Raw genomic sequence first — 16,009 nt, forward strand, 5'->3', positions numbered from 1 at the left:
AACTATGCTTACTTTGTTTCGTGCACTAATTGAATCATAATGTGTTGCATGAAATAATGATAAGAAATCATGCAACATGTAATGCACTTGTATGTATATGACAATAATCAGAAAATCATTCATGTCATTAATCCAAATCAGGCACAGTCATTAAGATACAAATTATTGTTTAACATGTACGGAATTACAAGGAAAAATTGACAATTGTCACACCATCATCCCTTTGCTCGTGGGGTAGAATAACGTCGGTGTTCCTGTACTACGCCCGCCTACTCCTGCCAAAACTACGCTTATAGGAATTCTATAGAAGAATTAGCAAAACTGTGAGTATACTCGAACCCCCTTTTCTTTACACACTTTGGGGTGCAATATGTTATCTTATAAACTTACACTTAGACTTTTATACAAAACGCACGAACAATCCAATATATGCATGCATATGTTAGACTTGATACTTTAATCTGTGTTTGTACGTTTTGTGTTGAACTTGTCATTAACTTCATACGAGCCTACCCTTGATATGTATAGCGCTATAGGAGTAACGCACCGCCTGTGAACGTTGGGTCATGTTAAGTCTTTCTTGCGTTAAACTTTGGGTTGACTTGTTTGTTCACATGCCAGTTTATTGTTTATCTTGAATAACTAGTTTGCCATGTGGATTCGTTTAAACTTACTTACTTATGCTATGTATCAAAAACTTGTATACTCGCCAATGCCTTGTGTGTTGATCTATACTTTATAACATATTGCAGGATGATGCTGATGATTAAATGGACGTAGTGACGAGGTCTTAGATACACATCTAGAAATCGTAGATTTTAATTGTTGTATCAATTTTGTACCATACTTTGTTGTATCTTGTTTTGTTGTATTGAACTATGTTGTACTTGAATTTCTTGTATTGTAATCTGACTTTTGAAATGAAATGAAATCGGTTTATGTTAATTCTAATGTCACTTTTAATGTTGTGTGCAATTAGCAATCTATCATCGTCTCACTCCGATGTTTCCGCCATCGGTTAGGGTGGGACACTCGGCTCGGCTTGTGACGAGCCAAATTGGCTCGGTTTATCTCGCTTAGTAGCTCGGCTCGGCTTAGCTCGAATTATTTTACTTATAATATATTTTATTTTTAAATACATATAATATATTAGAAAAAATGATTATTATTTACATGTAGTTAGCCTTATAGTTTGATATCTATGACATATTTAAAGGTTGCTTGTCGTGCTAATGAACAAATATTGTATTTACTTGAAATATAAAACTTATTTTGCGTTGTTGAACGTGATTTTGCTTTGTAATGTATTAGGTTGAACTTATTTTGAATATGTTCTTTTTAAGTATTAAATAATATTTTAGAATATTGAAATTTGAGAGCTACGTATTAATTTTTTTTTTTTAAAATCGAGTCAAACCAAACCGAGCCGAGTCAGCTCGGTTTAAAACCAAGCCGAGGCCGAGCTTAGATTTTCAGCTCGGTTTCTAATCCGAGCCGAGCCGAGCCAGCTCAGTTTATAATCGAGCCGAGCCCGAGTTTGTCGTAGCTCAGCTCGGCTCGGCTCGGCTCGGCTCATGAACAGTCCTAATTTGGACTCACATGGTTTTGAAATAATTTTTAAGTAAGTTACATTAATAAATATATACTTGAGTTATTCATATTATGTGACATGCTTTATAAAAATACAAACATTTTAAAAAGTATCTGTTTAGAAGTTATTTTCATTTTATAAAGTATCTGTTTATAAGTTATTTTGATTTAATATTAGGTTGACTAACGTTTTATAATGTGACACTAAAATCAAATTAAACCTTTACATATGGCGCAAATAACGTAAAATACAATTCACTCGAAACCAAATAATATAACATATTAATATATGAAAATTGGCATGCATAATTCACCTCATGAAGTCTCATGTACACCCATGATGCCAAATCATTCCCCCTTTATCCCCACATACTCATCATATACCATAAAATATGAGATTAAGTCACACTTTACATTTTACACTCCATCCATTCTCTCTCAATTTCTTCCGACCTAAACTCACCGGTAAATAAATTCCGGCCAACCCAACATGACTTCCACATGCATGTCAAGATGCATCGCCAACGACGCCCGCATGCCCGTTCGGGCCACTTACGTTAACCTCTACAAATGGCCCGATTCAGACCGCGAATTCGTCCGGTCAGTGAGCCAAAACAGCCACCTGGAGAACCGAAACGGCCAGGGCCACCCGCGGTTGGTCGATAGCATCTCCTGCCGCCAACTTTACCTCCGAAGCTACACGTTCTCGCGAAAAGAGAGTTTGAATGAGAGAACTATGAAATGTATTGGGAGAGTTAAGGAAAGAGCTAATGTTCGTGGGAAACCGGGGAAGTCTCCGGCGAGTAGTGACGGTGGCGGGCGGCGAAGAGACGGTGGAAAGAGGCGGAGTAGGAGGAAGTGTACGATGGTTATGAAGGCTAGGGAGGCATCGTATGCTGCCTTGGCTTCTATATTTCGTAGGTTGTTATCTTGCACTACAAAGGTTGATGTTGTGGATTAAGTTTTGATCAAATGCATGAAGATCTAGACTTGTTTTTATTTTATTTTTTTTTTATGGTGGCTTCGATTTTATGTTTTTTTTTTTTTTTTTTTTTTGCATTATTTATGTTTATTAATGTTAATACAACAAGTTTATAATAATTGAAGCTTCCATAATTCCTTGAATTATTCGGCCAAAACTTTTGTACCTACTTCCATAATTAAATCAAATAACAAATCATAAATAACCGAATATGATTTTCTTTTCTAAACTGAGTGTTACTTTTTGGTATAATAACCGAGTTGAATCGTAACTAATATATGGTTTTCCTTTTCATTAAAAATATTGTTAGATGGTTTCTATTTAACTCCAAACTTATTGGCTTTATTAAGTAAAACTGTCTTGAATTGAGCTACACACGAAACGAAAAATCGGTTATAAGTTCCATTTTAAACGAGGGTCGGCTTAAGTACAAGTATTTTGAGGCTTGGTCTTTGGGCCTCCAAATAAACAGGGTCTCCAGCTTTAAAAAAATTAATAATAATTATATATGATATTTGGGCTGGGTTGCGATGAATATTATTGATGTATATCAGATTTGTAGGGGCGTTGCATATGGAGTAATGTATTTGCGTGACAATTGCGATTTACTCAATTTTTTTGAGGGAAAAAGGCCTCTAGTTTTTATTTCGCTTTAGGCCATCAAAATGGTTGAGCCGGCCTTGTTTTAACCCACAGTCGTTGGAGCTAATCGACTTATCTCGCCCCTTGTAAGAAACCAAGCATTTATTCTATTTGTAATTTTTTTAACAAATGACACAAATATATGAAAACGACACACATTTATGTTTGTTGTAGTATGTGATGAGCATGCGGGGCCAGAACTTCCACGTGAAAGAAAACTAGTCGCATGCTTGGATTCTTCGCGAACGGAGGAGACCATGAGTATAGAGATTAGGATTTAGGGTTGAATATGATGAACTACAAATTAAGAGAGCATAAATATTACTTTTGAAAGTGATGTAAATGTAATATATATGACAATTAATGTACGGGTGTTCAAATATTTGTTTGGAAATGTAATCTATAAAAGTTCGAAAAATACATTATAAAATTTTGAAGCTGGTAACTTTTAGTTAAGATCTAACTTACTCCATTGCCGTTGAAGAAATAAAATTTAATGCATACACCAATCTGCATATGCAATATGACACTTAGGCTAGACGGTATGGGGACCGTCCCAGCCCCGTCAAGGCCCGTCGCCGCCCTGTACACCATTTCCCCCGCCCCGTCGTCTCAATCGTCAAAGGGCAGACGTTGAGGACGCTCGCATAAGGACAAAAGTTGTTGATCTTCTTCTCATACACACATATACATACAACATATACATATATATTATAGGCTCATTCCCCATTTTCTTAGCTCAATCCTCTTTGCCCCATTCTCACACCCGATCTACGTGACGCTTACGTGGCTGGTCATCCTCCAAGGATAAGCCTCAACCATACCGTCTAGCCTTATTAGTTATTGAACTAATCAGTAAAACGTACATTTTATTGATGATACATTACGAAGATGTGATACACGTGAGTTGTTTCATGTACGATGAACATTTACTCAGACGTTTCATGTAATGGGGTGTTAAAGGCATAAATAGAAGGTGATACATAACAAAGTGGTCACGTGAAATATTAGATGCATTAAGCCTGATTGTATCGTTGATTTTCTATGTCCATATGAGTACGCTAATTTTGTAATTGTTCCTCAATTATGTATAACATTTCCTAATTATGTAACTTTATTGATGTAATATTAAATAATATAGTTTCAAATGATGATAATAAGAAGAAAAAGAAATATTATTTTAATATATACAACCATCATAAATATTAACTAGAGAAGTATTCCTCACTCTTGTATGATTTGCATGAGAGATTTAGTGGCCACTATGATGACTAGACGAAGCATTCCGGAAACAAAAAGGAAAGAAAAGGTTATCCCCAAATGAAGAAAGATGATTCAACGCGCAAAGTCAAAGAAATGCTACTTCAAGTGCAAGAATGGTTGTCATTGTCAACTACAATAGATTGTAATATTTTAGTGATGCCTTGACATGTTTAGATGAGTAAAACTTTATGTTTCTTTTGCGAATTAAATAATAAATTTATTTTTATTTAATATTTTATTTTAGCACTCTAATATTTTCATATAATAATTTAAGATTGATAATTGATATAAAACATTTTTAACATGTAATCTTCTTGAAGTGGAAGTAGTTGGTTTATGTTTGTAAACAAAATATACCTCGCATCGTTGTTTATTTTAAATCATGTAGATGCTTACTTATCGAATGCTATGAAAACTTTCGTAATCACATATCATGCTTCCGCCTACGGGCAGGGTATTACAGAAACGAGTCACAACATTTCATGGTATATAATGTACGGAAAGCTTTAATTTTTTTAAGAGATATAACCTATTTCTGAAACCTTAGATTTTGATCATTAAACTTAATGTAATATGTTTGGAAGTTTTGGTTATAAAATAGTATATTTGAAATACAAGAAATTTTATCTTACACCAAACCTAAACCTAATGGAATGTATTTGGGGTGTATTTGTGTTACACCTAGGGCTGCAAACGAATCAAACGAACACGAACAAGACATTGTTCGTGTTTGTTTGATAAGAAATATATGTGTCCACTAACTGTTCATGAATGCTTACCGAACCAGATTTTATGTTCGTGTTCGTTTGTTAAGGAAATGAACTTTTTCGTGTTCGTTGTTTGTTTGTTAATTTTAGCCAACGAATGTTGATGAATACAAATGGGCACGAACTAATGTTCATGAACGCAAATGGAAACAAACAAACATAAATGAATACAATATATAATACACTAACATTTATTAACTATTTTATTTGTCGAAATTTTGAAGTATTTAAATAAAATGTAAAACTAAAAACACTAATGAACTATCGAAAACAAATGAACACGTTAACAAACGTTCACGAACGTAAACGAAAATGCAACCTCTATTCAAAAAAGAAAAGCTCACTCAAAGTAGTTGCTTGATGATCTATGTTTGAAAAATAATTTCAAGTACCTATGAATTTAAATTAAATAATAAAATATCAAGTAAAAAAAACCTAGCTACTGTTCATCACCACTTCGTTTTCATATGTATAGTAGTCAATCATAATAATATAACAATTAATGAAATGTGAAACAACAATAATAACAAGAGCATTAATTACTATTTTGGCCCCTGAGCTGTAAATATACAAAACTACACTTACACTTATCAGAAAAAAATAATAGAGTTAGTGTTAAGAGCTAAAATCATTATAAAATGCGACCTAAGGTCTGATATGTCAAAAGATTCGTTTTTGAAAATGAAAAGGTTGAGACCATTTTTACAGAAAATATTTTAGAAGCCAAATGATTGGTTTATTAAAATACTAGTTTTTAGTCCCGTTTATTACATGTGTTGAATGATAAGATTGGTTATATTCGAAGAACAAAATAATTACAAAATTTGAATTATTCTTGATATTGCACATGTTAAATATAAATTTTAATATAAACACATATTACTCAACATGAACTATCCATATCAAATTAAAGAGAATATAACATTACTCGCTATAAATGACGCATTAAAGCAAATACTTTATATTTACTTGTTACTTTAGTAATAATAATTAGATATACATAATATCTATCTATTATACTAAAGCAAAATAAGGGTTGACTTCTTGACTTTGATGTGGCTATTCTCTTTGGCCAGAGAATTACAATTTGGGCGGCATTTTGTGTATGTATATATTTCATTCTATTTTCATTCAATGCTATTCATTTCATCAATAATTCCACCGCCTTCTCTCTTCCATTCTTTTCTAATTCGACTTCTTCATCTTCTTCAACGGATTTCTCATTTTCTTCATTGATCCATATCTTAATCTGTAAGTGTAGATGTTAATTCTTAGTTTAATCTTTCTTTTTTTGATCTGAATCTGAATTATTTTTTCAGAAACTATTTTTCTGTTCAAGAAACCCTATCTCCGATTGTCATTTAAGATTTGTTGTTTATGTTTATTATCTGTATAATTTTTGGTATAGAATTTGATGTTTACTCATAACCCTAAACCGATTGTAATGTATACTACCTTTTGTTTTGTTTATGATTAATTTTTATTATCCAAGAAACCCTATCTCCGATTGTCATTATAGATTTGTTGTTTATGTTTATTATCCAGATCTGTGTTTATAACAACTTTTGTTTTGTTTTTTGATTAATTTTTTGAAGAAGTATTGTTCTGTTGTAGAAACCCTAAGTCCGAATGTAATTCCAGATCTGTGTTTTATGTTTATTACCATTATGTTATTGTTATTGAATATGATGTTTATTCATACTCCAGCTCTTTTTGTTTTTGTTATTGAATTTGATGTTACATTTATTCAAATCGCTAAATCTGAATTTCATGAAAAAATTGTTTCATTTTGATTGAATCTGTATTCTATGAACCCTAAATTATTTGAATGTATTATTTTTAAATGTGTTTGATTGGTTTGTTTTTTGATCATTTTTATTTTAATTTAAGCCTGTATCTGATTTTCTCTCAAGATCTGTTGATTTTTGAGTATTAACATTACAGATGATTTACAATATATAATCTGATTTTTTTTTGTCATTTAAACCTTTTTGTGTAGGTTTCTAATATGCCTGGGACTTCTTCATTAAGGTATCGTTCTGTTTTTATTATTCACTAACTTATTCTATTATACATTTTAGATGATACATATTAAAGGTAATCAGAAGAAACCCTTAGTTGAAGAAAAATACAGTGAAAGTGTTTTGCTTGGAACATGGAGGTGTCGTTGATGTTGTCAAGGAGTCTCAGGAAATGCTAAGTGATATCATTTCCTTACGCTCCTCGGGAATGTCAACGACCCCTCAAAAAATTCCATCAAATCTCTCACACTGGTACAGAGTGTTTATTTTTCTCACCGGAGATCTCCTCTATATTCCCTTCAATTCTTTAACCGCCTTCTTTTCATTATATATGGAAGGTTGCAATCTTATTAAATAATCATAATTTATTTTAGGTAATTTTGGAACCGTTTCCGTTTGTATTGCATATATACAAAATTTTTCTTTTAATATAATGTTTCAATCGTTCACTTGAGAAGCGTGCTCTTTTTTTGTTCATCATCAGACATCCAAATACAAGCATCGGTAAGTATATTGCACCTCTGTTATTGATTTTTATTTTTTATTATAAAACCACAATTAAGTTGTTTGATTTGTATGTTGTAGTTGATTGTAACGGATATGTTAATTGTTATCGATATCATAAACCCCAATCTCTATTTACAATTGTTCTAAATACAATTGATATACAAATCCTGATTCAACTTATTGAAACGAAAATCAGTTTATCGATTGTTATGTAATATATATTTTTATTAATTAATCTTTTTATAGAATTTTTTCAATTTGTTATTTTGGTTATTTTTACGTTATACAAATCCTGATTCAACTTATTCATGAATCCTTTGTTTGTTAATTATTTTGATTGCATAATCATTGATTTGATGTCGTTTGTTTATGTATCCTGTTTTTGTAGGTATTTACTATGGGTGAAAGTTCATCAAGGTATTTTGTGGCTATTTTTATTATTTTCTAACAATAACCTTAACATGTTATATTTTGTTAACATTGTATTATGTAATTCAGTTACAGAGGACCCTGGTTCTGTAGGGTAATGAATCGAGCAGACCAACTTATTCTGGTAAATGAATAATTATTACTTTAGTTATTTGTGTTCTTCTTATTAAATACAGTTTATTATTATTGTATTGTTTTAATCTTTTGACTATAATTATAATTCATTTTCCATTTCATTGTTTTATTAGTCCATTCCCGATGATGCTGCTTCCAAACTATGGGGTGTTGACAAAGGCCCTACTAATGTTATGATACACACTGAAGATGGCCGTGTCTTTAATGTTTTTTTAAGCGCTTCTAAAGGGAAGTTATTTTTCTTTCATGGTTGGTCCAATGTTGTAGAACACTTGGGTCTAACCAAAGGATGTTTGGTAGTATTTAATCCTGTAGATCCTACTACGTTTAAATTAACAAGTTTCGTTGATGAGGTTAGTCGTGGCTCTTTCTGGAGATATATGCTCCCTCCATCATGTAATTTTTATGTAAGATAAATATGATTTTATTTTTCCTAATGTATTGAATTATTACTTTAGATATATTAATACTAACCTTTTTCACTTTTTTTCATCATCCTACAGGTCATTCCTCAATGTATTTTGCCAAAAAGTTACGATTATTCGTCAAATGATGTAACCTCTACTGTAATGATAGACAACCAAACATTTAACGTTTCCATTGTAACGTCTGACGGCAAAGTCGGTTTTACCGTTGGTATGGATGTAATTGTTAGTCTGTTTCAGTTGGAGGTTGGTTGTTATTTCTTATTCACCAAAGGTTTTGGTAATTTTTTCTATTTAAAAGTCTTTGGAAAAACGGTGTTGAAATCACTTATCCTGACGTAGATGTTGATGAGGTAAATTAAATATTGGTAGTTAATTATAAATTTTATACATATCAGAATGTAATACATTTTATATATATTAATTTGCAGATTGAAGTTGCACCTGTAGATGCTGAAAATGAAATTGAAGAACAACGGTATTTAATTTACCAACGGTACCAGACGTGAAAGAAGAACCAATGGTCGTGGTTTTCGATACGCTTTAACCTCATGGAAGAAGTTCATGAAAGCCGCTCGAATTAAGGTCCGTGACCAGGTTCACTATTCTTTTGATGAAAATGAGCAGGTTTTGAGTGTTGAGAGGGTTGTACCTTACGTTAGCCGTAGTAATTAGTTATATGACAATTGTCGCATGTTTTTTGCCTTTCAAGTTTTTTGGTTTTAACATTGGTTTTGTTCTAGAATTTCAAGTTTTTATATAATTTTGATCTTACTTCTTATTTTAAACACTATATGCCATGACTTAAAAGTTTAATCTATTATTTTAGTAATTTTTATTCCCACTATAACATTTTATGATAGATCAAAAACGATATACAAACTACTTTTATGGATAAAATTAAATTGATATATTCGCATATTAACATTGTTGATTATTGTTTACAACTAAATATAGTGTTTATAAAGTCACTGTTCAATGTGTTATATATATCTAATAAATCTACACATATTATATATCAAAAAACGATATATAAACTAATTTTGCATATATAAAGATTTTAATATTAAGGTATTCAGATAATATTAAGGTATTCATAAAATAGTATTTTGAACTTAGTATTATATATACAATATAACACTATGTTGTTACATTATAAACTTTTTATAAACCTTGCATTATAGATTTTATATTATTTTTAATTACATAAACTCAACTTTGACTTAATAGGTTGCAAATTCTAAATTTTTTCATTACTTTGAAACTTATTAATCATAAAAATTCCCTCCTTACTTTGCAATTTCAAATTGATAATTATCGAAATTGATAATATGCCCCATTTTTTTTTCCAGTTGATTCGTTTACAGACCTATAATTAGCCGAAAAAGTAAAGAAATATAGTATAGATATGGATGCACATTATATGGATATGCTCCTGAATGTGTGATATGTCATATTTTAGGTATTGTTTTGCAATGCTATACAAGCCTCAAGAACATATTTTGTATCTTCATTTCAGTATGCGTGTCGAAGAAGGTTGTAAGTGCTGAGTTTATAACTGCTAAGGTTATAGAATGCTGGAAAGCTTCATTTTCAATTAAAGCTAAAGAAGGAATTTAATATTTCAAATCCGTTTAATAAGATGGTTAGTTACATTTCAATTTATCATTTTTTTGACATATTAACCTATTTTTGGACATTTAAATTGATTGACTGTATTTTTAGAAAATACCTTTCTATTACATATTTCCATGTTCATGGTTTATTATAATTGATTTTTTCGATATTTTAATTTTGTATAATATACAATGTTTACTTAATTAACATTGCCTACCTATTATAAATATTCTTTAAACATTTCACATTGAAATCAATCTTCTCTACTCAGAACTTTGTCTATCAGTTTTCATAAGCGTTGGTAAGAATACCATTGACTGTTCTATAAGATATTGATTGATAATTTATTACAATGTGTTAGTATATATTGTTGTTTTTTTTTTCTAATCCTTCATTTGAATTTTATGCAGAAATGGAACAAGCTGCAATCACACTGTTGAATAATTTGGACCTCAACGTTGATAACTACACCATCAGAATACGCATTGTTTGTTTGTGGACAAGAGCTGATTTCAATAACGCTAGAAAAGTTTATTGTTATGATATGATAGTCATGGACAGTGAGGTAAGCGTTCATACACTTATGTTATAATTTAATTTTATATACTGTTAATTCTTAAAGTACGTATTTTTTGTATAATATAATGTTGTTGTTTGTCAGGGAACAAAAATGCAAGCTTTTGTTTTGGCTAAAAACGCATCTGGATATCAACATCTTTTAGAAGAAAAGCGTTGTTTGACGATTCGAAATCCTTCCTTGGGTGAGAATCGTCAGAAGGTCAAGTACGCTAACGGTGGTTTGAAGATTAACCTTAATAACAACACCGTTGTTGAGGAATGCCACGAGGCTATTGGTTCTGAATGGGGTTTTGATTTTACTCCGTTTGATTCTGTTGTGGAGGATCCAACAGCTGACAACAAGTTCTTTAAAAGTCCAATTGGTATCATATACAATTAAAACTATATAATACAACATAACACATTTTTTATTTTGTTGACACTTTTTACCTTTTTTCCCCAGATGTAATTGGTTTTGTGGTCAAAGGTTTTCCCTTTGAGGTGGACATAGAAACTAATAATGGAAAAAACCAGAAGAAAGTCACCTTTATGCTTGAAGACTTGAAGTATTTATTTATTTTTTCTTCACTTTTATTCCTTATAATATTATGTATTCTAAACTACTACTTTTATTGTTAACCTTTTTAATGTTCAGCAATAAGCAGATGTTTGTGACACTTTGGGACGGTTATGCGGATCAAATAATGGAGTATGAGAGCAGTAATCGAGGTGAAAAAAATGTCGTCGTAATCATTCAGTTTGGGAAATACATATTCTGGGGAGGTATCGTATTATTTTAAATATATTGTGTTTTTTCTTTACGGTTTCACTTTAAATAGTTGTTTAAATTAATTAAAAAAATTTATAATTATGTACAGGGCATTTGTCTGTTTATAATTTGTATACCGTCACCCGAGTCTTAATTAACAGTGATATTGATGAAGTTGCTGAGTTTAAACAAAGGTTCACTATCCTAATATGTTTTTATAATTTTGTAGGCAGCTCTGTGATTGTAAATAATTATTTTTCATTTTTTATTAGATTTATCGAGAAACTTTCTCCCGAAATTTCTTCCAGTTATTCTGGCTTAAGTTCTTCAGTTGTGAAGTCTGCCACTGAAGAGTTCCTTTCTGACTTGACTTTTTATCCCATTGGGTCGTTAAACTCAATAGATACGGTAACACGGATAAAAATTGTTTTAATATGTTTTCCTTTATCTATTTTATTATACATTATCTATATCTTAAACACAGACGAAGTTTGTTGTCTGTGACAACTCGCAATTTGAACCTACTTTCTGTAACGTTACGTGCTTACGTGAACTGTGTTAATTGAATGTTATGTTTATTTATATGTGAATGTGTGTTTATGCAAGTGACCCGACCGCACAAGATTCACGAACGCACAACACAAACCCAAACGCACAAGGCCATTTGGGCCGCATTGCTTGTAACCGGAAGCCATGGGCAGCCCAAGTTGGGTTCGGCCCATCCCCCTAGTCGATTAACACATGATGTGTTGTAACCATTCCACACTTTTACCATAACATTCTCACACACAAGAACCCTAGTTCTCTGATTCTCTCTCAAACCCGACGGCAAGCACAACCGTTCCCTCGAGGACAATTGTTCGGATCATCCTCTCAACCGGTTAGTGTTGGTGTTATTTACTTTGATAGATGATGTTTTGATTGCATATGATTGAGTAAATTCATTAGGGTTCATGCTAGTGGAATCAATGATAATAAGTTACATGTTTGTTAATGATGTTTAATGACAATAATCTAGTTAATCGGCTACATGATTATGAAATCGGAATTGTATGATGATGTTAACCGATTATCATATCTCCTCCTCGGAATTGTTTGCATAACGATTTAGAATGGAATGAGGGTAATCGGTTGTATGTTGAAGTAATCGGACCGGACCATATGTGTTGTTTAGATATTGTTATGTTTTGAGCATGTTAGGGTTCATGAGATTTGATGTTAAAAATGCTTGTTTGATTCGTTTGGATTATAGCAAAACTGTTAATTGATTTGATTTGAAACTGCCAAATCTGTTTACAACTTGTTACGGAAATCATGGACTACAAATCAGGAAAGTCAGTTACACACCTTGTCTCGACTCGAGACCAACATACCGGCACAAAACAGCACAACTCGAGACCACGGTTGCGGGTCCGGTTGCGACTCGAGACCGTGTAGTCTCGACAAGCACATGACAACTCGAGATCACCTTGTTGCGTCTCGAGACTTGGAAACCAGGACAACCCGAGACCGCCTAGTCTCGACTCGAGAACGTAGTCTCGACTCGAGACCGTTTACACGTACACTTTGTCATTGGGCCGCACACTGTTACGAGTTCATCTGATTGGGCCACATATTTGGATTTTGTTTTGTGAAGCTACTGTTGAACTGCTATGCTTATACGTGAATGCAATGGTCAATACTTGTACACAACTTGTTATAATACGTGTAGAACATACGTGCAAAACTTGTATACAAACCTGACTTGTATGATAAACATGCTAGGACGTGGTTGATCACATTGTAGCTTAACTGAAACTTTTTGTGTATCATACCGAGCAACCACAGGTGAGTTCATTGCATTTTCTCAAGCATGCGTCCCGGTGGTTTGGGACAACTGGTAAACATTTGGAAGGGAAAACTCTGGGTAAACAATTAAATTGGGTCTTGGTTATTGTACATGGGATTGATCATTACCAATGCTCGGTTAGGAGCATTGGGGTTGTTAAGGGGCACACTCCCCGGATACATATGGGCACACTCCCTAGGGTATCTAGCATGAGCAACATCGTATGGCAACGTTGAATCGCATTAACATACATATGGTAACAAAACCCGTTAACGAAACCTTGAACTCACCAGCATAGTCTGACACACTTGTTTGCATGCTTGTAGGTCATTAACGTTTGGAACATGGACTTGCTATCTGGGAGTGCTGGAGTGGTCATGGATCGAGGCTCTTGAATTAACTTACATTTGATACATTGGTTTTAAGTATTATTATGAAACATTTGCTAAACGATTATTTACATGCTTCCGCTACACAACACTTTGGGAATTGATATTATGTTTTATTTAAGTATTTACCATTGGTTCAATGTGATTAGTGGCTCGTACTCTGATGCGTAACACGCCTCGCGGGATTTCCGCAGGTGGGATTTTGGGGGTGTTACAGTTGGTATCAGAGCCACTGGTTATAGTGAACTAGGTTTTAAAACGTTTTGTAAAACCAGACTATAACCGAACAACTTCGAAAATCGATCATGACACTCAACTCCGGATTGCAAGGTTCGTCTCTCTCTCACTTTATACATTACTTGCTTAGCAGTCACACACTCACAACGTATATGAACTGAAACATTTAACACCATAGTGACTTGATAGTGCGACACTAATCTTCGACTCATGCGAACCATAGACCTGTGATACCATCTGTTGTGTTGTTTGAACGGGGGAAACTTCGAGCGCAAGCTAAGAGGCTCTGAGATGAACATGCAAATCGCCTTATTATTATGGGTGCACACTTAATAATAACGTGGGGTGCATGCAAGTCCCAGTGAGGCTTATCGAGCGTGAGAAGGGTTCTGCCTTACTATGTGTGAACTTGGTAGTACGTAAATATCAGTATGATACTTGACTTCCATCTCGTTTCGAATTTCTGAATCGGTTCATTTCCAACTATAGAATCATGAGTGGACGAGGACACGGACGTGGCAACATCAACATGACTTAGGCTGAGTTGACTGACCTAATCAATACCCGTGTGGCTGAGGCCTTAGCAGCCTATCAAGCTGGTACGGAATGTACCAAGTACTCTTTACTCTTATACCACGTACACGTCTTTTCACTCCTATAATGTGTTCCCTTTCGTCCTTTAGGTCAGCAAGTGCAACCTCAACCCAACCAGCCTGCTTGTACATTCAAAATGTTTATGGACTGTAAGCCACAGACCTTCACCGGGACTGAAGGGGCTGTCGGACTTATGAGATGGTTCGAGAAAGCAGAGTCTGTGTTTGCTATCTGTAACTGTCCCGCTGGGGACAGGGTGAAATATGTTGCGGGTACCTTGGCGGATGGTGCCCTAACGTGGTGGAATGCCCAGGTGCAGTTGTTGGGCATCGAGGGAGCGAATGCCACAACCTAGGAAGACTTTAAAGAACTGATCAGGGAGGAGTACTGTCCTCGGGATGAAGTCCAGAAGTTGGAAAACGAGTACTACGACTTGAAGATGGTTGGATCTGAAGTCGAAGCATATGTGAAGCGATCGTATGAATTGGCCGACATGTGCCCGAACTTGTCCCGGCCTATGTCTCGGAGGATCGAGTTATTCATCAAAGGGTTGCCTCCGCATGTGAAGAGCTTGGTCACTGCAGCCCATCTCAATGATTTGACACAGATTGTTCGTCTGACTCATAAGATTATGGACCAAGAGGTAGAAAGCAATTCGTTACCCCCGCGCATTTCAGCCGCTACTGCTGCCGCCCCCACATCTACTACTATATCTGCTAATGATAACAAACGGAAGTGGAACGATTACGACAAAGCATCTAGTGCGGGTCAGACCCAGAAAAGGCCAGACAACTATAGCAATCGCGGCACCAGCCAGTCGTCTTCTGTCAACCAAGGCCAAGGGGGTAGCCAAAGTCAGGGTCAGTATGTGGGGAGGAAGCCACGGTGTAACAAGTGTGGCTATCATCATTTCGGGCCGTGTGGTCGGACCTGTAACAGGTGTGGTAAGGCGGGCCATGAGGCCAGGGATTGTAGGGCCTCCCAGCCCAAACACCAGCAGCAACAGAACCAGCAAAACCAGAGGCAACAGGGACAACCACCTCAGCAGAACCAGGGTTTCAGGAAGGGGTGCTATCAGTGTGGTGACGAGGGCCACTTTAAGCGGGACTACCCTCAGCTAAACTAGAACGCTAACGACAACAACCGCCCAAATGATAACAATGCTGGGAACAACAACAACAACAACAACGGCAACAACGGGGGTAATGGTGCTCGAGGCAGAGTGTTCCAGCTCGGAGCAGGGGATGCCAGGAATG

General features: G+C 34.4%; 1 protein-coding gene across 1 annotated transcript; it reads left to right on the top strand.

The window, feature by feature from the left end:
- The first annotated feature begins 1,954 nt into the window (after window positions 1-1,954).
- On the top strand, window positions 1,955-2,715 carry LOC110934775. Its single transcript, XM_022177580.2, has one exon. It carries the CDS (start codon window positions 2,081-2,083, stop codon window positions 2,549-2,551), a length of 471 nt encoding a protein of 156 aa, XP_022033272.1. The 5' UTR covers window positions 1,955-2,080; the 3' UTR covers window positions 2,552-2,715.
- Window positions 2,716-16,009: the final 13,294 nt, after the last annotated feature.

Source organism: Helianthus annuus, chromosome 4 (assembly GCF_002127325.2).
Source record: "Helianthus annuus cultivar XRQ/B chromosome 4, HanXRQr2.0-SUNRISE, whole genome shotgun sequence".
Taxonomy (NCBI): domain Eukaryota; kingdom Viridiplantae; phylum Streptophyta; class Magnoliopsida; order Asterales; family Asteraceae; genus Helianthus; species Helianthus annuus.

Coding starts and splice junctions, on each gene's coding strand:
- LOC110934775 (XM_022177580.2), top strand. CDS start 2,081: ATGACTTCCACATGCATGTCAAGATGCATCGCCAACGACGCCCGCATG.